The sequence below is a fragment of the Ceratotherium simum genome, chromosome 17 (genome assembly GCF_057802395.1).
Source record: "Ceratotherium simum simum isolate JZ-2026a chromosome 17, ASM5780239v1, whole genome shotgun sequence".
NCBI lineage: Eukaryota > Metazoa > Chordata > Mammalia > Perissodactyla > Rhinocerotidae > Ceratotherium > Ceratotherium simum.
Window position 1 is genome coordinate 21392544 of NC_141916.1, and position 21403 is coordinate 21413946.

General features: G+C 36.0%; 1 protein-coding gene across 3 annotated transcripts in view; it reads left to right on the plus strand.

Moving 5' to 3' along the window:
* Nucleotides 1–21079, plus strand: part of RPAP3 (RNA polymerase II associated protein 3) — a 36374-nt gene extending 15295 nt beyond the window's left edge. For all 3 annotated transcript variants that reach the window (XM_087442505.1, XM_087442504.1, XM_087442503.1), the window contains 8 exons: nt 10687–10808; nt 12067–12137; nt 12255–12356; nt 15283–15524; nt 16807–16993; nt 17814–17911; nt 18399–18499; nt 20803–21079. In XM_087442505.1, the coding sequence (XP_087298631.1) occupies nt 10687–10808; nt 12067–12137; nt 12255–12356; nt 15283–15524; nt 16807–16993; nt 17814–17911; nt 18399–18499; nt 20803–20888 (1009 nt within the window). In that variant the 3' untranslated portion in view covers nt 20889–21079. The remainder of the gene's footprint in view (nt 1–10686; nt 10809–12066; nt 12138–12254; nt 12357–15282; nt 15525–16806; nt 16994–17813; nt 17912–18398; nt 18500–20802) is intronic.
* The last annotated feature ends 324 nt before the right edge of the window (nt 21080–21403 follow it).

Genomic DNA, 21403 nt, shown 5'->3' on the forward strand with positions numbered 1-21403 from the left:
CCCTTTGGGCTTATCTTAAAGTGCTTTATATATAAATCTTATCTTAAAGTGTTTTATATATAAATATATAACAAAAGGGAATTGCTGTCATTGAAACTGCTGGTTGATCACATGTACAACGAAAACTTGGTCCTGTGATATTAACCAGCTGTTTCTGGATGTGCTCAGGGGTTCCAAGTTGGCCAATCAGCAGGATGATATCTGATGGCTGAAACTGTCTTACACTGTTTTGTATCTCTTGTAATAATACTTTACACACTAGTGACAGAATTTTAAAAAACCCATAAATTTTATAAATAGGAATTCTAAATTTTTTGGTGCCATGGATCCCTGTGGCTGCATGGTGATCCTGTCTCAGAATAATATTTTTTTTTTTTGTGAGGCAGATTAGCTCTGAGCTAACATCTGATGCCAATCCTCCTCTTTTTTTTTTTTTCCCTGAGGAAGATTGGCCCTGGGCTAACATCCATGCCCCTCTTCCTCTACTTTATATGGATGCCATCACGGCACGGCCTGACAAGTGGTGCATCATTGCGCGCTCAGGATTTGAACCTGTGAACCCCAGGCTGCTGAAGTGGAGCGTGTGCACTTAACTGCTATGCCACTGGTCCAGCCCCTCAGAATAATATATATATATATTTTTATTGATGTTTTAATAGTTTTTAACATTGTGAAATTTTGGGTTGTACATTTTTGTTTGTCCATCACCATATATATGACTCCCTTCACCCCTTGTGCCCACCCCCCACCCCCCTTGCCCCTGGTAACCACAATACAGTTTTCTCTGTCCATGTGTTGGTTTATATTCCGTGTATGAGTGAGATCATACAGTGTTTGTCTTTCTCTTTCTGGCTTATTTCACTTAACGTAGTACTCTCCAGACCCATCCATGTTGTTGCAAATGGGACGATTTTGTCTTTTTTTATGGCCGAGTAGTATTCCATTGTATATATATACCACATTTTCTTAATCCAATCATCAGTCAAGGGACACTTAGGTTGCTTCCGCTTCTTGGCTATGGTGAATAATGCTGCAATGAACATAGGGGTGCATAAGCCTCTTTGGATTGTTGATTTCAGGTTCGTTGGATAGATTCCCAGTAGTGGGATGGCTGGGTCATAGGGCATCTCTATTTTTAATTCTTTGAGGAATCTCCATACCGTTTTCCACAGAGGCTGCACCAGTTTGCATTCCCACCAGCTGTGTATGAGGGTTCCTGTTTCTCCACATCCTCTCCAACACGTGTTGTTTTTTGTCTTGGTGATTATAGCCATTCTGACGGGCGTGAGGTGATATCTTAGTGTTGTTTTGATTTGCATTTCCCTGATGATTAGTGATGCTGAACATCCTTTCATGTGCCTATTGGCCATCTGTATATCTTTGGAGAAGTGTCTCTTCATTTCCTCTGCCCATTTTTTGATCGGGTTGTTTGTTTTTTTGTTGTTCAGTTGTGTGAGTTCTTTATATATTATGGAGATCAACCCCTTGTCAGATGTATGTTTTGCAAATATTCTCTCCCAGCTGGTGGGTTGTCTGTTCATCTTGATTCTGGTTTCGTTTGTCTTATAGAAGCTCTTTAATCTGATAAAGTCCCAGTTGTTTATTTTTTTCTTTAGTGTCTCTAGTCTGGGTAAGCATGTCATCTGAAAAGATTCCTTTATGACCAATGTTGAATAGTGTGTTGCCTATATTTTCTTCTATGAGTTTTATAGTTTCAGGTCTCACCTTCAGGTCTTTGATCCATTTTGAGTTAATTTTTGTGAATGGCGATAGCAGATGGTCCACTTTCATTCTTTTGCATGTGGCTGTCCAGTTTTCCCAACACCATTTATTGAAGAGATTTTCCTTTCTCCATTGTGTGGTCTTAGCACCTTTGTCGAAAATTAGCTGTCCGTATATGTGTGGTTTTATTTCTGGGCTTTCAATTCTGTTCCATTGATCTGTGTGTCTGTTTTTGTACCAGTACCATGCTGTTTTGATTACTATTGCTTTGTAGTATGTTTTGAAGCCAGGGATTGTGATGCCTCCTGCTTTGTTCTTTTTTCTTAGGATTGCTTTAGCTATTCGGGGTCTTTTGTTGCCCCATATAAATTTGAGTATTCTTTTTTCTATTTCTGTGAAGAATGTCATTGGGATTCTGATTGGGATTGCATTGAATCTGTAGATTGCTTTAGGTAATATAGACATTTTTTTTTTAATACATTTATTTTATTTTATTATTATTATTATTATTTTTTCCCCCGAAGCCCCAGTAGATAGTTGTATGTCATAGTTGCACAGCCTTCTAGTTGCTGTATGTGGGACGCGGCCTCAGCATGGCCGGAGAAGCGGTGCCTCGGTGCGCGCCTGGGATCCGAACCTGGGCCGCCAGCCGCGGAGTGTGCACACTTAACCGCTAAGCCATGGGGCCGGCCAATATAGACATTTTAACTATGTTTATTTTTCCAATACACATGCATGGGATATCTTTCCATTTCTTTATGTCATCATCGATTTCTTTCAATAATGTCTTGTAGTTCCCATTGTATAGGTCATTCACCTCCTTGGTAAGATTTATTCCTAGGTATTTTATTCTTTTTGATGCAATTGTAAATGGTATTATCTGTTTGAGCTCTCTTTCTGTTAGTTCATTATTAGCATACAGAAATGCAACTGATTTTTGTAGATTGATTTTGTACCCTGCAACTTTGCTGTAGTTGTTGGTTATTTCTGATAGTTTTCCAACGGATTCTTTAGGGTTTTCTATTTATAAAATCATGTCGTCTGCAAATAGTGAGAGTTTCACTTCTTCGTTACCTATTTGGATTCCTTTTATTCCTTTTTCTTGCCTAATTGCTCTGGCCAAAACCTCCAGTACTATGTTGAACAGGAGTGGTGAGAGTGGGCAGCCCTGCCTCATTCCTGTTCTCAGAGGAATGGCTTTCAGTCTTTCCCTGTTGAGTATGATGTTGGCTGTGGGTTTGTCATAAATAGCCTTTATTATGTTGAGGTACTTTCCCTCTATTCCCATTTTGTTGAGAGTTTTTATCATAAATGGATGTTGCATCTTGTCAAATGCCTTCTCTGCGTCTATTGAGATGACCATGTGGTTTTTATTCTTTGTTTTGTTGATGTGATGTATCACGTTGATTGCTTTGCGGATGTTGAACCATCCCTGCGTCCCTGGTATAAATCCCACTTGATCATGGTGTATGATCTTTTTAATGTATTGCTGTATTCAGTTTGCCAATATTTTGTTGAGGATTTTTGCATGTATGTTCATCAGCGATATTGGCCTGTAATTTTCTTTCTTTGTATTGTCTTTGTCTGGCTTTGGTATCAGGGTGATGTTGGCCTTGTAGAATGATTTAGGAAGTGTTCCATCTTCCTCTATTTTTTGGAATAGTTTGAGAAGGATAGGTATTAAATCTTCTTTGAATGTTTTGTAAAATTCACCAGAGAAGCCATTTGGTCCTGGACTTTTATTTTTTGGGAGGTTTTTGATTACTGTTTCAATCTCTTTACTTGTGATTGGTCTATTCAGATTCTCCATTTCTTCTTGGTTCAGTTTTGGGAGGTTGTATAAGTCTAAGAATTTATCCATTTCTTCTAGATTGTCCAATTTGTTGGCATATAATTTCTCATAGTATTATCTTATAATCCTCTGTATTTCTGTGGTTTCCGTTGTAATTTCTCCTCTTTCATTTCTAATTTTATTTTCTTGAGCCTTTTCTCTTTTTTTCTTAGTAAGCCTGGCTAAGGGTTTGTCAATTTTGTTTATCTTCTCAAAGAAACAACTCTTTGTTTCATTAATCCTTTCTACTGTTTTTTTGGTCTCAATTTCATTTATTTCTGCTCTGATTTTTATTATTTCTCTCCTTCTGCTGACTTTTGGCTTTGTTGTTCTTTTTCTAGTTCTTTTTTTTGTTTTTAATTTTATTTATTTATTTTTTTCCCTTAAAGCTTGAGTAGATAGCTGTATGTCAGAGTTGCACATCCTTCTAGTTGCTGTATGTGGGACACGGCCTCAGCATGGCCGGAGAAGGGGTGCGTTGGTGCGCGCCTGGGATCCGAACCTGGGCCACCAGCAGTGGAGCGCGCGCACTTAACCGCTAAGCCATGGGGCCGGCCCAAATGTAGGTTGAGCATATTGGACCTTACACACATTCTCTCTTTTGGTGCTCCAGCATTTTTTTTTTTTTTAATTTATTTATTTTTCCCCCAAAGACCCGGTAGATAGTTGAATGTCATGGCTGCACATCCTTCTAGTTGCTGTATGTGGGATGCGGCCTCAGCATGGCCAGAGAAGCTGTGCGTCACTGTGCGCCTGGGATCTGAACCCGGGCTGCCAGCAGTGGAGCACGCACACTTAAACGCTAAGCCATGGGGCCGGCCCTCTTTTTCTAGTTCTGTTAGATGTAATTTAAGGTTGCTTATTTGGGTCTTTTCTTGTTTGTTAAGGTGGGCTTGTATCGCTATGAGTTTCCCTCTCAGGACTGCTTTTGCTGCATCCTGTATGGTTTGGTATGGCATATTTTCATTTTCGTTTGTTACCAGATAGTTTTTGATTTCTCCTTTAATTTCATCAATGATGGATTCATTGGTTGTTCAGTAGCATGTTGTTTAATCTCCACATTTTTGTCACTTTCCCAGTTTTTTTTTCATGGTTCATTTCCAGTTTCATAGCATTATGATCTGAAAAGATGCTTGTTATGATTTCAATCTTCTTAAATTTATTGAGGCTTGCTTTGTTTCCCAACATATGGTCTATCCTTGAGAATGTTCCATGTGCGCTTGAGAAGAATGTGTAGTCAGCTGTTTTTGAAAGGAGTGCTCTGTATACGTCTACTAGGTCCATCTCGTCCAGTTTTTCATTTAAGTCTACTATTTCTTTATTGACTTTTTGTTTGGATGATCTATCCATTGATGTAAGTGGGGTATTAAGATCCCCTACGATTATTGTGTTGTTGTTAATGTCTCTTTTTAGGTTTGTTAATAGTTGCTTTATGTACATTGGTGCTCCTATGTTGGGTGCATATATATTTATAAGTGATATGTCTTCTTGGTGGAGTGTACCTTTTATCATTATATATTTCCCTTCTTTGTCTTTCTTAACCTGTTTTATCTTGAAGTCTACTTTGTCTGATATGAGTATGGCAACACCTGCTTTCTTTTGTTTGCCACTAGCTTGGAGTATTGTCTTCCATCCTTTCACTCTGAGCCTGTGCTTGTCTTTAGTGCTGAGATGTGTTTCCTGGAGGCAGCATATTGTTGGGTCTTGTTTTTTAATCCATCCTGCCACTCTGTATCTTTTGATTGGAGAGTTCAATCCATTTATATTTAGGGTAATTATTGATATATGAGGGCTTAATGTTGCTGTTTTGTCACTTATTTTCTGGTTCTTTTGCGTTTCCTTTGTTTCTTGTCCCATTTGTTTCGGACTGCCAGTTCAGTTTGGTTTTCTGTCTTATGACTCTTCTAGTTTTCTGTTTGTTTATCATATGTGGTTTTGTTTTGATTATTTGTTCAGTGATTACCTTGAGGTTTGTGTAAAAAATCTTGTGTATGAGATATTCCATTATCTGATGGCCTCCTATTTCCTTATACTAAGTCAATTCAATCACTTTCCCCTTCCCCTTCTAAGTCGTTCTTGTTATACCTTATTCTATCTTGTGTTGTGGCTGTGTGTTTACAGTGATGAGGTTAAATTTATTTTTGGTGAATTCTTTCCTTTGATCTTTGATTTTAGTGTTTAAGTGGTTGCTAACCTATTCCGGTAAAGATCTACTATTTTTATGAGTTTATCTACCTGTTTTTCTCCTTGCTCCAAGCTTTGTATTCCCTTTCTCTTCTTTTTTTCAGACCTGAGGGCCTTCTTCAGTATTTCTTGTAGTGGGGGTCTCGTGGCCATGAACTCCCCTAGCTTTTGTTTATCTGGGAGAGTTACTATTTCTCCATCATATTTGAAGGATATTTTTGCTGGATAGAGTATTCTTGGCTGAAAGTTTTTGTCTTTCAGTATTTTGAATATGTCATTCCAGTCTCTCCTAGCCTGTAAAGTTTCTGTTGAGAAATCTGCTGAGAGCCTGATGGGAGTTCCTTTGTACGTTATTTTTTGTTTTTGTCTAGCTGCCCTTAATATTGTTTCTTTGTCATTGACTCTGGCTAGCCTTACCACTAGGTGTCGTGGAGAGGGCCTTTGCCTGTTGATATATTTAGGTGACCTGTTGACTTCGCTTACTGGTATTTCCTCCTCCTTCCCCAGATTTGGGAAATCTCGGCTATTATTTCCTTGAATAGGCTCTCTGTTCCTCTTTCCCTCTCTTCTCCCTCAGGAATACCTATAATTCTTATGTTACATTTCCTAATAGAGTCAGATATTTTTTGGAGACTTTCTTCATTTCTTTTTAGACTTAGTTCTCTCTCCTCTTCCGTCTGGAGTATATCTGTATTCCTATTCTCTAAAATGCTAATTCTTTCCTCCATATTGTCAGCTCTGTTCTTTAAAGATTCCAGATTCTCCTTTATCTCCTCCATTGTGTTCTTCATCTCCATCAGCACTGATTGGTTTTTCTTTATGATTTCAATCTCTTTTGTGAAGAAACTCCTAATCTCATTAAATTGTTTGTCTGTGTTGTCTCCTATTTCGTTGAGTATTTTTTTTTTTTTTTTTGTGAGGAGATCAGCCCTGTGCTAACATCCGCCAATCCTCCTCTTTTTTTGCTGAGGAAGATGGCCCTGGGCTAACATCTGTGCCCATCTTCCTCCACTTTATATGGGACGCCGCCACAGCATGGCTTGCCAAGCAGTGCGTTGGTGCACGCCCGGGATCCGAACCAGCGAACCCCGGGCCGCCGCAGCGGAGCGCGCGCACTTAACCGCTTGCACCACCGGGCCGGCCCCTTGTTGAGTGTTTTTATGATAGCTATTTTGAAATCTCTGTCGTTTAGATTATGGATTTCTGTGTCTTCAGGGTTGGTTTCTGGGTGCTTGTCATTTTCCTTCTGGACTGGTGATTTCATATATCTTTGCATTGTGGTTCCTGTGTTGGCTTTGTTTTTCCTCATCCTGGAAATCTCTGGTTGCAATTTCCACCCACCGCCATTGTGTGGTGGTAAAGGGCTGTGTAATCTAAGACCCCTGCGCTCGGCCACGGTTTTTCCGCTGCGATCCTCGGGTTGGATCGTTTGGTCTGATCTGCCGCGGATCGCTTGGTCTGGTCTGGTCGGTTGAGTTTCAGGGTCCAGTTTGCGGGGAGGGAGGGGCTCTCTCTTTTGCCCTCTGGGTCCCTGGCCTGGGGGGCTTCTTGTTTGCCCCTCGTTATCCGCTCTCTGGGGTGCTCAGATGTTGATGGTAGCCCTCTGGCTCTTCTGAGTCCTCTGTGTGGGTGTTTCCCACTGGCTGAGAGAGCCCAAAGAGCTATGGTTTCCCCACAGAGGGCTGCCCCTCCCCCCTCTCTGGGAGCCTCGAGGACTGGGATCGCTGATCTCATGGGGAGGGAGAGTTCTCCTTACCTCTCCCCACTTCCTCCCGGGGCCCAGCACGTTCCACTCTCAAATGTGCGGCAGTGTTGATCTTTCCGATCTAGCTTTTCACTGTGTGGGATTCCGTTGTTGGTCTGTGACTGTTCCTTTTGTTGTATCTTATCGGGGGAAGAGTTCACGGGAAAGCTCACTCCACCATGACGCTGATGTCACTCTCCAGCATAATATTTTTAAATGCATAATTATATTTCTAGGATTACAAAGGAAACCAGTTATATTGAAATACAGTTCTAAAGGTATTAAAATTTGTGATATAGTGGTTGATATACTTTTTTAAATTAACACTACAAAATGAGAAACATTTAAAATATAGGCAAGGCAAAGTTAAAAATTTATTTTAAAGACATTAATGTGAGGGTTTGAATCAGGACACTAGAATTTGGGATGATCTTGGACATGTTTTCCACATATTGATCAACTAATAAGTGTGGATAGAGAATACCCAAAAGCAGCATTGATGATTCTGTTACCAGTGTGATAACATGTGACTTCATTCTTCGGCATCTGAGTGACTAGTAGGAACAGAGTTGCCCAGTAGTTGGCCAGCTGTGTCACAGGAGCATCTCTAGACAGGGATACTGTGATCACATGCAGGCAAACAGTAAGTTAAATTACTACTGTAATTCTGAAACAGTGGTGAGCATAAACGATACTGTGAGAGATTTGTAACCATTACAGTGTGATATGAAAATATCTGCTTTTTATTGGTGACAGAGTCATAGATACCGCTTTTACTACTGTGGTTTGTTGTCTACATTTATAATTGAAAGAAAAGCTGAATTTCATTTAAAAGTTAGTAAAAGTAAGAATGTAATATTTTTCCCATCCAAATTTTCACTCTCTCAAAGGACCTCAGGTTAGGAACCTCTGTCATAGAAGTAAATTTTGGTTGTATATTTAAACCCATTTAAACTAATAGACAAAGCTAGAGATATGTTATTTTGATTAGTCAAAGTAAAGATCATTGCATGTCTGGCCAGCTTATGAAAATTTGATTTTTGCTCTTTAAGAATTGTGTATTGATTTAAAAATCGTAAGGCTTGGTTTCTTAGGTTTGACTAATGCCAAGAATAATACCTTCTAATAGGTGATAGATTATATCTGCATTTATGAGAGCTCTATTTTATTGTATTAGTTTTATTGCTTTAGTCAATAATTACATTAGTATGTTATAGCAAGCTGGCAGAGTATATTTTAAATTAAAAGAATCATATGACTTTTATTTGTATCTTTTTCTGGTGTATCTTTTAGATTCACACTTAATATCAGAAGTTTTCTTATGGAGACTGTTGTCAGTTATTACAAACTAGATGAGGAACATAAAAAGGAGCGATTTTTAAACTTGAATAAATCTTAGTTTAGGTAACCAGCCTGTAGCCTGAGTTCCTTCAAACTCTGTCAGATTAGAGCTGTAAAGGTTAATTGGTTGTATGAAAGGTGGGAACTAGTAGTATAGTCTTATCTCCTAGTGTGTGGGGTAACAGTAGAGTAAGTAATAAGAAATTTGCCTAGAAAGGCCAAGCAGGGCATCTGGAGAACGAACATCATTTCTGGAGGTGATGGTCTACATTAGTAGTTGGCATCGGGGATCAGCAAGAAATCCTTGAGTTATGGTAATGGAGTGTGTGTGAGCTGGCAAATTTTAGAAATGTAGGTTTGCTAGATGGTTAGCTTCAGCAGATCTGAAGAGGCAGTAAGATCAGAGATGGGGCCAGAAGTTTGGAGCAGGAGTCTAGTCTTTTGGTCAGTAACAAATCTGGATCCCATTCTTCGAGGGAGTAGAGCATAGATTGAGAGAGAAGATAAGAAGAAAAGGATCCAATAGTAGTAGATGTTAGATCTGGGAAACAGGTTGAGGGTTGGTCACAAAAATAAGGTAGACTCGCTTGCTGAGAGACTCTCGCTTGCTTAGCCTGGAACCAGACTAAGACTTGATGTAGCAGAGGGTTCACTGACGCTAGATGGAGTAGAGCTAGTGCAAGTGGACCCAACAAAGTCAGAAGAAGAGGTTCAGGGGCTATGGAGTTAGGCAAGGATTATACTAATTTTCTGCATTAATGATCTTTATTATTTCTATTTTTAATTAGTTTGTCTTTCCCCCCACCATCTAAAAGGTATTTATAGATTGGATTTTTCTAAATCCAGTTTGTACTTGGAGTGCACAAGGGACATTCAACAATTTCAAGGGACTTAACATGAGTCCAGTGTCAAAGAATAATCTTCTTCTACCTGTGTGGAAACTTCAGATTTTTAGGATAATTATTGAATTTTTTTCAGATATGCAATGGAACATACTTTTGAATATGCAACTAAAGTGGCTCCTAAACATTATCTTCTAAATTTTCTTTGAATTAGCATGTTTGGAAGCTTTCTAATTTATTCTAATTTATTTCTAAAGAATGATATAATCAGCAAAGTGGAAAATTTTTCATTAGAAATTCTGATTTTCTGTATATGAGGTCTTGTTTTGAGGGTAGGATGGCATTCATTTAGGCCTTGGGGAGAGTGTTATCACAGGAAATTCTTTTTTTAAAAAATATTTTTATTATGAAACATTTCATGAAAGTAGTATAATAAACCCCACATTCCCAATCATCTGATTTTAACAAGCCATACCTTTTTTGTCATATTTATTTCAGCTTTTTTCCCCCTGAATTATTGTAAAGCAAATCGCAAACATTGACATTTCATCCCTAAAGGATATTTCGTATATACCCACAATACCATAATCACACCAAATAAATTCATAATAATTTAACATTTTAATATATGGGAGGATCTCAAGTTTTTGTTGTTGCTTTTTTAGTTCTTCTTAGCTCTTTGTTATCATAGAGTAACCTATGCATATGGAGGGTTGAAGGGTGGTGGGCTGCAGCAGTGGGGTTCTTTTATCTGCTCTAGTCATATTTTACTGTCATTAAGTCCATCCGTCCAGCAGTCTCTTTCTTGACTTTCCTTTAATCTGGTACCATCTCATTCCTTCCCAGATGACTCTAAGATTTGGTGAGGATGAAAAATAAAAAAATAGTCTTTTCCCTCAAATACACATTTTGGAGTTGATAATTGAAATTATATGCATGCTTTTTACCTTAGAAACTCAGTTTATATGAAGGTTTTCTATAAGCTGCATTTTTCCATTTGGTACTTTTATCATGTTTAATAGATATGAAGAGGCTGAAAAAGACTGCACACAAGCTATTTTATTAGATGGCTCATATTCTAAAGCTTTTGCCAGAAGAGGAACTGCAAGAACATTTTTGGGAAAGTTAAATGAGGCCAAACAAGGTACGGCTGTTTTTATAACAACTTTCACTCACTCACTCTGATGATGCTCCCAAGTTAAAGAAGCAGGGATTTGTGTAGCCTTCCTATCTTGGTTCAAGGATACAGAACTTGGAGAAGTACATTTTTTTTCACAGTTTAGATTATGAATAGGTTTGCAGATTTGAAGGAATGCAGCTTTCGTAGTGAGCCTGATGATCTGTTTTACTGTAATAGCGTGCAGTACAATCTGGCTAAATGCCAATCAGAATTAATGAAAAACTTGAATTGTAGGTGAGAAGGAAAAAGGCAAGAATGAAAAGGAAGGGAATCACAGCTAAGGATAGAGGATAATGTGAAGTCTGAAGTGATGCCCCTTTTTTATTCTTGATACTAATTATTTTATTTTTTATGATCTGTCTTAAATATTCATTCTATTAGTCTTTTTGAAGAAGCAGTTTGGTTCTGTTGTGTGTTTTCTGTTTCATTTATTTCTGCTCTTTATTTCCTTCCTTCAGCTTTCTTTTTTAATTTGCTCTTTTTCTAACTTCCTGGCATCAATACTTAGATAATTGATTTTCAGCCTTTCTTCTTTTCTGATATTTGCTTAAATCTGGCAGTTTCTTTCTACACCTGACTTTAGCTGCAGACTGTGCTTTTTTTTTTTTTTTTGGTAGTAAAATATACATAACTCCAGAACTTTTTCATCCTATCATTCTGAAAACGCTATCCATTAAACAATAACTCTCCATTCCCCTCTCTCTCCAGCCCCTGGTACCCAGCATTCTACTTTCTGAATTTCTAGAATTTGATTATTCTAGGTACCTCTCATAAGTAGAATCATACAATATTTGTCCTTTCGTGTCCATACTTATTTTACTTAGCGTAATATCTTCAAGGTTCATCCATGTTGTAGCGTCTGTCAGAATTTGATTCTTTTTTGAGCCTGAATGGTATTCCATTATATAGAATTTTCTTAGATTCTTACGTTTGGTGAGTTGCCCTGTCATTTGTTAATATTGTGAGAATATTAAGTTAGATGACCTCTAGGCCTCACTTGTATCATCTGTAAAGTGGGGTTGTAGTGAGGGTTACATGAGAATTCATATAAAGCAACTAGAATAGCACTCAATAAATATGAGTTCTTCTTATTGCTTACCTGTTTCCTAGCATCCTGAGAAACCTCTTGAGATAATCATGGAGTTACTAGCTAAATGTATCATGTCTTGAACTCCATAAAGTATTTTCACTAATTTACTGTATTTTTAAAAATTCACTTTAGATTTTGAAACTGTTTTACTTCTGGAACCTGGAAATAAGCAAGCAGTAACTGAACTTTCCAAAATTAAAAAGGTAACGTATTCTTTTCACCAAAATATAGCCTTATTTTTTGAAACCTAAACATATTTATTTGTTGCATAATTAACTTGAGAATATTTTGATAGTCATGTTTACAAATTTATTTTCAAGGAATTAATTGAGAAAGGACGTTGGGATGATGTCTTTCTCGATTCTACACAAAGGCAAAACGTGGTAAAACCCGTTGATAATCCACCTCATCTTGGATCAACTGTAAGTAAAGCAATTTTCTTTGATTTTTTTCTTTGCTATTTAAATATCAGTGTTGTATTAATAAGAGTTGGAGACAAACTGTTGAATTAATAAACTCTTAAAAGAAATGTTGAAAACTCTTCCTGGGGCCATTTTTAGAATTTTTAAAAAATATTTCTTAGGATTATTGACATAATAAAATTGGGGAAAATTCAGCTTTTTAGAATTCTGGGGTAAGTGACTATTTTAATTTAAAACTATAAATTTAAATATTGCTACATATTTTATGATATTAAAGGAATTTCAAGCAGTTTCATATTTTGTATAATAATTAAATATTTTTTATTTCTAGTATTACTATTCTTATTTGAGATTGGAATTTTATTACAATAGCATCTAGTATGGAGTTAGAGCTAAAATCAGTACTTAATGCCAAAATCTAGTATAGGCATAATTATCCTTAAAAATATACATTGCACCTTGCTTTTGGTATACCACACTGCTTTTCGTTAAGTCCAACAAAGCCAGTTGTTTTCCTGCAGTATCGGAACAGAAAGAGTAGCTGGCGTGAATTTAGCAATTTGTTTTGTGCTGAACCTTTAAAGTTGAATTCATTTAAGGCAAATATATATATATATATATATATATATATATATATATATATATATATATATGATGTGACTCTATGGTAATTTCTAACATTTAAATATTATTATATTTATAAATTATGAAATATAAAATACATAAAATACACAAAACAAATTAAGTTGTAAAGAATATAAAGTGAACACCTATGACACTACCACCAGGTCAGAAAATTGAAAGGTATCAGCCCCCCAGAATCTCCCTGTGTTCCCCTCACTAATCGTGATCCTCTCCCTGGCCCCTAGATATAACTTATGCATGGATGATGCTTTGAGAGAAGTAACAATTTCATAAGGAAGGCAGAGCAGATATTTTTATCCTCCTTTTGCAAAGGAAGAAAGTGAGGCAAAGAAAGTTTGTGTTTTGCCAAGTTGATATTTCAGGTTAGTAGCAGATAGAGGATTCCTTAGTTTAATACTTTTTCCAGTGATCTTATTGTGATTTTATACTTGGATTTTCTGAAACAATACCAGTTTCATGTGTTTCATGTGCCAGGCATAAATCTAGGTGCTTTTGTACATAATTTACATTTTCATACATTATATTCATTTGCTATTATTTTGTTCTTTTCAATAAAGGTGATTACATGTTTAATTAAATGTGATTTAAACTTTTACATCTTTGTAAGACTTCACAAAAATTAATTCACAAGTTTAAAAAAAGCCTTTGTCACACTTTGCTGTCCATGACTATAAAGTTATTGCCATATGGTAAATCATGTATCTGTATGATGTCCCAAGGCCAGTATACCTTGAGCAGCTTTTATAAATTTGTTGGCTTCTTTTCTCCCTCACTCTAAAAATCGATTTGTGTTAACAGTTGTGAAAAAGCAACATGTCATTCCCCCGTTCCCCCCAACCATCATCAAAGCTCTCAGTACCCACTGGTCTGCACTTAACAGAGACATCTATTAGGACATTTGTTAATTAGGATCATGTTTACACATTTGTTGTCAATGAAAGGATTTGGTTTTAAATGGGACTGTGTTGATTTAATTCAATAGTTATTGCCTGTCAGAAGTTATAGTCTATTTTTTAACACTAACACATGTCCATCCTTGGTCAATATCTTGATAGAAAACTGTTGGTCATGATAGTTCTCAGCAAAACAAAGGCCTTAGCTTAACGTGATTATCCTTTAAAATAGAACTGCTAACAGGATTCTGTTAAGTTTACTAATAGCGTTTTTATTTATTCTCTCATCCAGTAACACTCAGTTGTTACCATTACGTCTTATCTTAGTTATGTTAATAGAATATCTGGGTTTGTTTTTTTTGTTGTTGTTGAGGAAGATTAGCTCTGAGCTAACATCTGTTGCCACTCTTCCTCTTTTTGCTGAGGAAGATTGGCCCTGGGCTAACATCTGTGCCAATCTTCCTCTACTGTATATTTGGGACACGTACCACAGCATGGCTTGATGAGTGGTGTGTAGGTCCACATCTGGGATTTGAACCTGCGAACCCTGGGCCACTGAAGCAGATCGCGTGAACTTAACCACTACGCCACTGGGCCAGCCCCTAGAATATCTGGTTTTAACATTGAATTTAATATATATATATGTCAAAAGTTTTCATATTTACAACTTTTTGATTTAAAATTCAGCTGTTAGTTGGAATGAATACTTAAGATATTTATTAAAAATAAGAGTACTATATCTAACCTTAAGAAGAAATTGAAAATGGTTGACACTTGTAATGATTCGTATAAACAGTGAGTGCTATTTATTTTATTAAGTTAAAAACCATTATGGTTAAGTCTTAACAACTTTGTGAATATTATTTGGCAAATCTTTAATCCTGGGCTGGTTTTATCCAGCTGCTACATACTTAGAGAATGTACTTAGCTTTTAATGTTAGTGTGTTTCATACAGAATGCTAGTTATTGCCTGGCCTTGTTCTTTTTGCCATCAGTTAGCCCACAGTACTCTTGTTGGTTTAGTCATATTTTTTCTTGGCTTTGCCTCTTGGATAAAGTCCAAACTCCTTGACGTGGCACAGAAACCTCTTTATAAGCTGTCTTTAAGCAGCCTTTCACGCCTTGTCTCCACCACTCCTCCCCCTGCACCAGCCCTACTGGATTTCTCACCTTTCCAATGACCATGCAGTACTCTTCCACATTGCCCTTCATCTTTTTCTTCTTTGTTATCTCAGACAGAGTATGACTCCTAAGTCTGTCTGGCCATCAAATTGAATTTGCTTGTAACTGGGATATTGGCTGTAAGAACACTGCAACCTTTTAATTTGTGACCCTAAAATAGGAAACCTTTATATGTTGATTTAAAGACTTGATTTTAATTGTTTTAGAAACCACTCAAGAAGGTTATTATTGAAGAAACTGGTAATTTGATACAGACTGTTGATGTGCCAGATAGCACTACTGCAGCTGCTGTTCTGGAGAGTAATCCTATTAATCTAGCAAATGGAATAGCAACCACAGGCCCTACAACTAAGAAGAATTCAAGCCAAGATGACCTTTTGCCCACAAGTGATTTCCCAAAAGCAAAACTATTGAAAATAGAAGAAATCAGTGATGCTTCAGCCCTGCAGTGAGTAGAAATACTCTTATTTGATACTTATCCAGTATGGTAATAATTTCATTAGAAAATTGATATTACTGATGAGACTTCTGGTTTGTATTTACATCACCATAATTTTTTGAACTGCTTTAACTTCATATTCTAGTTTTTTTTGTTTGTACTTAAATGTAAGAGAGGTTTTGCTTAAGAAATGATCCCTATTCCTTTACCATAGTGGGGAATTTAGAAATAAGAAAGTATCTTAAATTGATTTTGTCCATTTTGTTTTGTAGAACTTCAGTATATGTTTCACTTTTTTAATTCAGCAAAAATTTTTAATTTTCTAAAAGGAAGCTTCATAAAAGTATAGAATTTAGGCATTATCCTTATTCTAGCCATTAATACTTGAGATTATTTGTGGGCTCTTTAAATTTGTTTGGAATTTTTAAAAATAGTCATATGTTTCCTTAACGATGAGAATATAAAATATATAGACTAATTAGGTTTATTTTGGGGTATTGAAACTTGATGTATTCTTGCATTGCTGCTCAACAATCCTATTAGGGGTATTTTTTTTTTTTTTTTTTTTTTTGGTGAGGAAGATTAGCCCTGAGCTAACATCTGTTGCCAATTCTCCTCTTTTTGCTGAGGAAGATTGGCCCTGGGCTAACATCTGTGCCCATCTTCCTCTACTTTACATGGGATGCTGCCACAGCATGGCTTGACAAATGCTGCATAGGTCCATGCCCGGGATCCGAACTTGCCAATCCCAGGCTGCCAAAGCAGAGCAGAGCGCGCAAACTTAACCTCTATGCCACTGGCCAGCCCACGTTTTTTTTAACTTTGACTTTTAGTAGTAGTTCTCTTTAAAGTGATAGTATGGATTATGGGAAAACGCTAAGTAGGCAAATTTTTTTTTAAAAGGAGGAAGCATTTCTTTCTTCTTGGAATGTCTTTCTTGAAACTGTGATAATTCAGATTTCTGAAAGGCTGAGTGGTGAGTATGTGTGATGTAGTAATAATGGTATGTAGAAATGCTGTGCTTCAGAAAGTGTCCGGGCTAGTAATAGCCCAACATGAGAATAGTCATTACATAGCCAGCATGTGAAAATTTGCAAAGGTGTACTCTGTCTCTCTAAAAATACACATATATTATCAGCTGGAGGAATTTACTACTTGCAGAATGTAAATAGAGAATACAATATTAATAGTGTCAGAAATTTAAAAATCTCTATTGATGTTTCCTTATATAAGCTTTGACTATTGGTGGTCCTTTTCTAATTTTTTGACCGATGTCTCTGAAATATTTCAGACCTCAAGTCAGTTTGAAACAGGATGTGTGTCAGTCTTTCAGTGAGAAGATTTCCATAGAAGTAGACAAAACACCTGCTCAGTTTATCACAACTGTTCTTCCTCCAGTTCCTGCAAACTCATTTCAGCTTGAATCTGATTTCAGACAGCTGAAAAATTCTCCAGATATGTTGTATCAGTATTTGAAGGTAAGAAAGAGGAAGCTAGTAGTTCTATTGGAAGTAAAAGGTCAAGGAACTTCTTTTGTCACCATGTAATAATAGTGCTATATTTGCTTTTTGTATAATATGATTAGAAAATGCTCGTATCCCCTGCCTTATATCACCTGGCCAGATCATTTTAAATATTTGCAACCAAGGAACTTTTGGAAATAGGTTCTGTGTTAAATTCTGTTGTCTAAAATAACTTAATCTAATTTCATATATCATAACTTAAACTTAATTCTTCATCCTTCAAGATGGGGAAAGAAGCTTAAAGTACATTGAGTGCCTTCTGCATGTGGCAAGCAATGCTTGCAGTATTTAGGCAGTGATTCTCCTGAAAATGAGCTTTTTTTGCTCTAAGAAAAAGAATAAAATCATATGAAATTTACCAAGTAATGGATTTTAGCATTGTCTTTTTCACGTGTAATTACAGTAATAATCTATTATAATTATGCAGTATACCATTACTTCCAAATACATTTTCTCATGTAATTCTATTTTTTAAGTTCTCTAGTTATTTTTATCGCTCCTTAAGAGCTTTCTCAAGGTTGCTGTCTCAGGGTGGTGAACATCTCTCTGTTGATGCGATTTTTCTCTGACTTGAACAGAGTGATTATCTTACAGTTCCTCTAACTTTCATTCTTCTATTGTAATTATATTTCATTGTAACTCCATTATTATTCATTAAGTACTAATGCATAGTAGTTATTCTTTACTATATTCACCTAAGCAATTATTGTGTAAGTTACTTGTGATATGTGAATGTTGCCATAATCTAATTTTCTAACTCTATATTTTTCCCAAGCAAATTGAACCATCCTTGTATCCTAAGTTGTTTCAGAAAAATCTAGATCCAGATGTATTCAACCAGATCATTAAAATTCTGCATGACTTTTACATTGAGTAAGTTAAATTTTTTTAGTTATACTTTCATATTATAATGCTATACTATTTCTAATGATTTGAGGAATTTATTCTCTTTGATATTCATATTATTACCTTCTGTATAGCAAAATTAGCTCTCTAGTAAATTTTACTGTTGCAGAAGTTGTAAAGATGTGACAAGTGGAAATGATAAAAAGAGAAATGATTAAGTAGGAGGCAAAAGGACTTGAACATTTTTTTAGAGAAAGGTAGAGTATCTAAGTGACATGTATTATAGCAGATTAATAACATCTGTGCTAAGCCCGACATTTAAGAATATTATAATTTCTTCAATTAACTTGGCTTGATAAATCTCTTCATTTGGGCACTTAAAATATATACAGGATCTAGAGAAAAAAGGTAAATGAAGACCTTATTTATATATAATTAGAAATATTGTGTTAGTAAACAGAATTAAATGAGCTACTTTTAGTTGATCATTTGTTATATATTTGAATTATTTTAGGAAAGAAAAGCCATCACTCATCTTTGAAATCCTACAAAGACTTTCTGAACTAAAAAGGTTTGATATGGCAGTGATGTTTATGTCAGAACCTGAGAAAAAAAGTAAGTTTTGTGAAGAAAGCTTTAACATACCTCTTTATTCTTGCATGTTCCTTTATTTATTCAACAAATGATAGTAAACATTTATTGAATGTTTACTGCAACAAGGTACATATAATTAAATTTAAATTAATTACAATTAACTTAAACTTAATTACAATTAAGTAAAATTAAATTTTTTAATCCTGACGACAACATTATGAGGTAGGTATAATTATTGTTACGCTTTTACAAAGGAGGACACTGAGGCATACAGAGGTAAGGAACTTGACCAAGGTCAGGTATCTAGGAAACCAGATCCAGGACTTAAACTTGGGCGGTCTGGCTCTGTAGTCTGGGCTCTTCTACTTGAAAATGCAGTGATAGTGTAGTGGTTGAATTCCTGCTGTCGTGGAACTCGTAAAGAGTTCTTGCTGCAGGAGCATGTAAATGGGCCTGGGTGACGGGACATCTGACTGTGAGAGCTCATTTCCTTGAGTCTGTTTGATTTAAGCTGAATCATCAAAGAAGTGCAGGAGTCAGTTAGATGAAGGGGAAGGGTTTTAGGCCGAGGGAATGACATGTACAGAGGTTCTGAAGCAGGAAAAGAGAAAATTGAGTTCAGAAATTAAAAGAAGTGCAGTGTGGCAGGATTGTAGAGTTAAGGGATGAGGAGTGACAGGTGATTGGAAGAATTAGATCACTTATTTATTTCTACATCTCAGTCTTTGGCATGAAGTGTCAGTTTTACTTAATTTAAGTAAAATCAAACTATGCAGAAACTTCAATTACTCAGTTTTGGGTTATACTCTAGTTTTAGAAAAAGAGAAAAATCATTAGAATACAAGAGTACCCAGTTTTTTAGTGGGTTTTTTGTTTGTTTGGTGAGGAAGATGGCCCTGAGCTAACACTTGTTGCTAATCCTCCTCTTTTTGCTGAGGAAGACTGGCCCTTGGCTAACATCTGTGCCCATCTTCCTCCACTTTATATGGGACGCCGCTACAGCATGGCTTGACAGGCAGTGCATTGGTGCGCACCCGGGATCCGAACCTGGGCCGCCGGCAGCGGAGCGCGTGCACTTAACCACTACACCACAGTGCCGGCCACCCTGACTTTGTTTTTCTAATATGCCCAATTGCCAAACTTCTTTTGGCCTCAGGGGCTTTGCATCTGGCTGTTCCCTCAGCTTAGAATATTTTCCCATGTATCTTCACCTTGCCTGCTTCCTCACTTCGTTCAGTTTCCTCCTGACAGTCACCACCTCAAAGACACCTTTCCTCACCAGACTGCTCAAAATAACTGCCCACCTCATCATTCTCTGTCTTCTTACCCTGCTTTATTTTTCTTCGTAATATGTAACTAGCTGACAATATTTCATGTATTTACTATTTCCCTCTCCCTAATAGAATGAAAGCTCCATGAGAGCAGCAGCTTTGTCTGCCTTGTTCTTTAGGCCTCAGGGTGTGGAACCATTCTTAGCACATAATAACCTCTGGAATGAATGACTTTCTTGCCACCATAATGTGGTAAGTTCAGGTGTACTCAAAGAATGTGAGTTCGTTCTTCAGACTTATTGTCTTGGCTGGGTCACCACTGTCAGCTGAGTTAAACATGGGAAGCGCATGTAACTAAGCGTTCAGTAAATATTAGCTATTGTTATCTTTTATTATTGCCATTATTGTTAACAATTATTAGCTACTTTTAATGTTGAGAAACATATGAACTATAACAGTGTTTTCCAGAGTATTGAGTATGGACCTTTCAGTGTTATGAAAGATAAAGTTTTTACATGACTCATAGACAAATCTTTTTTTAACTTTTAATAGTTATATATTTTATTTTACTGTATATTATAAAAATGTATAACTAGCCCATCAAATATTATTTTGTAGATATTATTGCTAGTTTTCAGTTTATAGTAGCCATATAAAATTTTCTTTTAAAATAAAGCGATTTAAGTTTGAAAAACAGTTAATTGAAATATTAAGTAAATAAAAGTACACTTGTTACACAGGGGAAAAATCTTTTGGGTAGTCTGTAATGAGTTAAGTTTAATTTGCAGGATTAATGTCATTGAGAATGTAGGGGAAATTTTTTACTGTTAAAGCAAAATAATTCTGGTAAGAAACATTGGATTACTGTATAATTTTTTATTCTCAGGTTGGCTTTTTAAATATCTGATTTAGAATTTATAAATAACCATAAAGATTATTGCTTTAAAATGTAACACGTTTTTATTTGACAGATCTGATTACTCTCTTCAATTTTTGTTTTACTTAGTTTTTAAGAAAATGGAGACTAAAATGAATTTTTTTTTTCTTTTTCAGTTACACATGTATTATTTAATCACATAGACAAATCAGGATTGAAGGATAATTCTGTTGAAGAACTCAAGAAAAGATATGGCGGTTAATTTCCTTCCTTTTTTACTGAAATTATTCTTTGACTTTCATATGTAAATTTTTTTTACTGAAAATAAAGTGTTTTGTGCTTTTTAAGAAAATGATATCATACAGGAAAGGACTGTCTTTGGACATGAGTTAATTAACTATACAGTGAATTGTGATATGTCTTTTTCTGAAAATAAAAATATAAATAATGAGATATACTTGATTAAAGATCAGTATTTTATTTTATAAGTCATTTTAAATGTTAAATTAGGTACGTTCTTCAGTGCCCCCTAGTGTTACATGATTTTTATATTTTCATAAATTTTTGTAACCACATGACAAAGTTGCTTCATTAGCATATGCATGGTTATATTGATATATTGGGAGTTCAGGAAGTAACCAGATGATTTCTTTATAAAACTTTTTCATATCATTGTGCCAGTTCACTGACATAAGATTATTTAGCTGCAGGATATGTATTTTTAGTATTTATGTTGAAAGGAGACTTTTTTTCTTTTTGGTGAGGAAGATTGGCCCT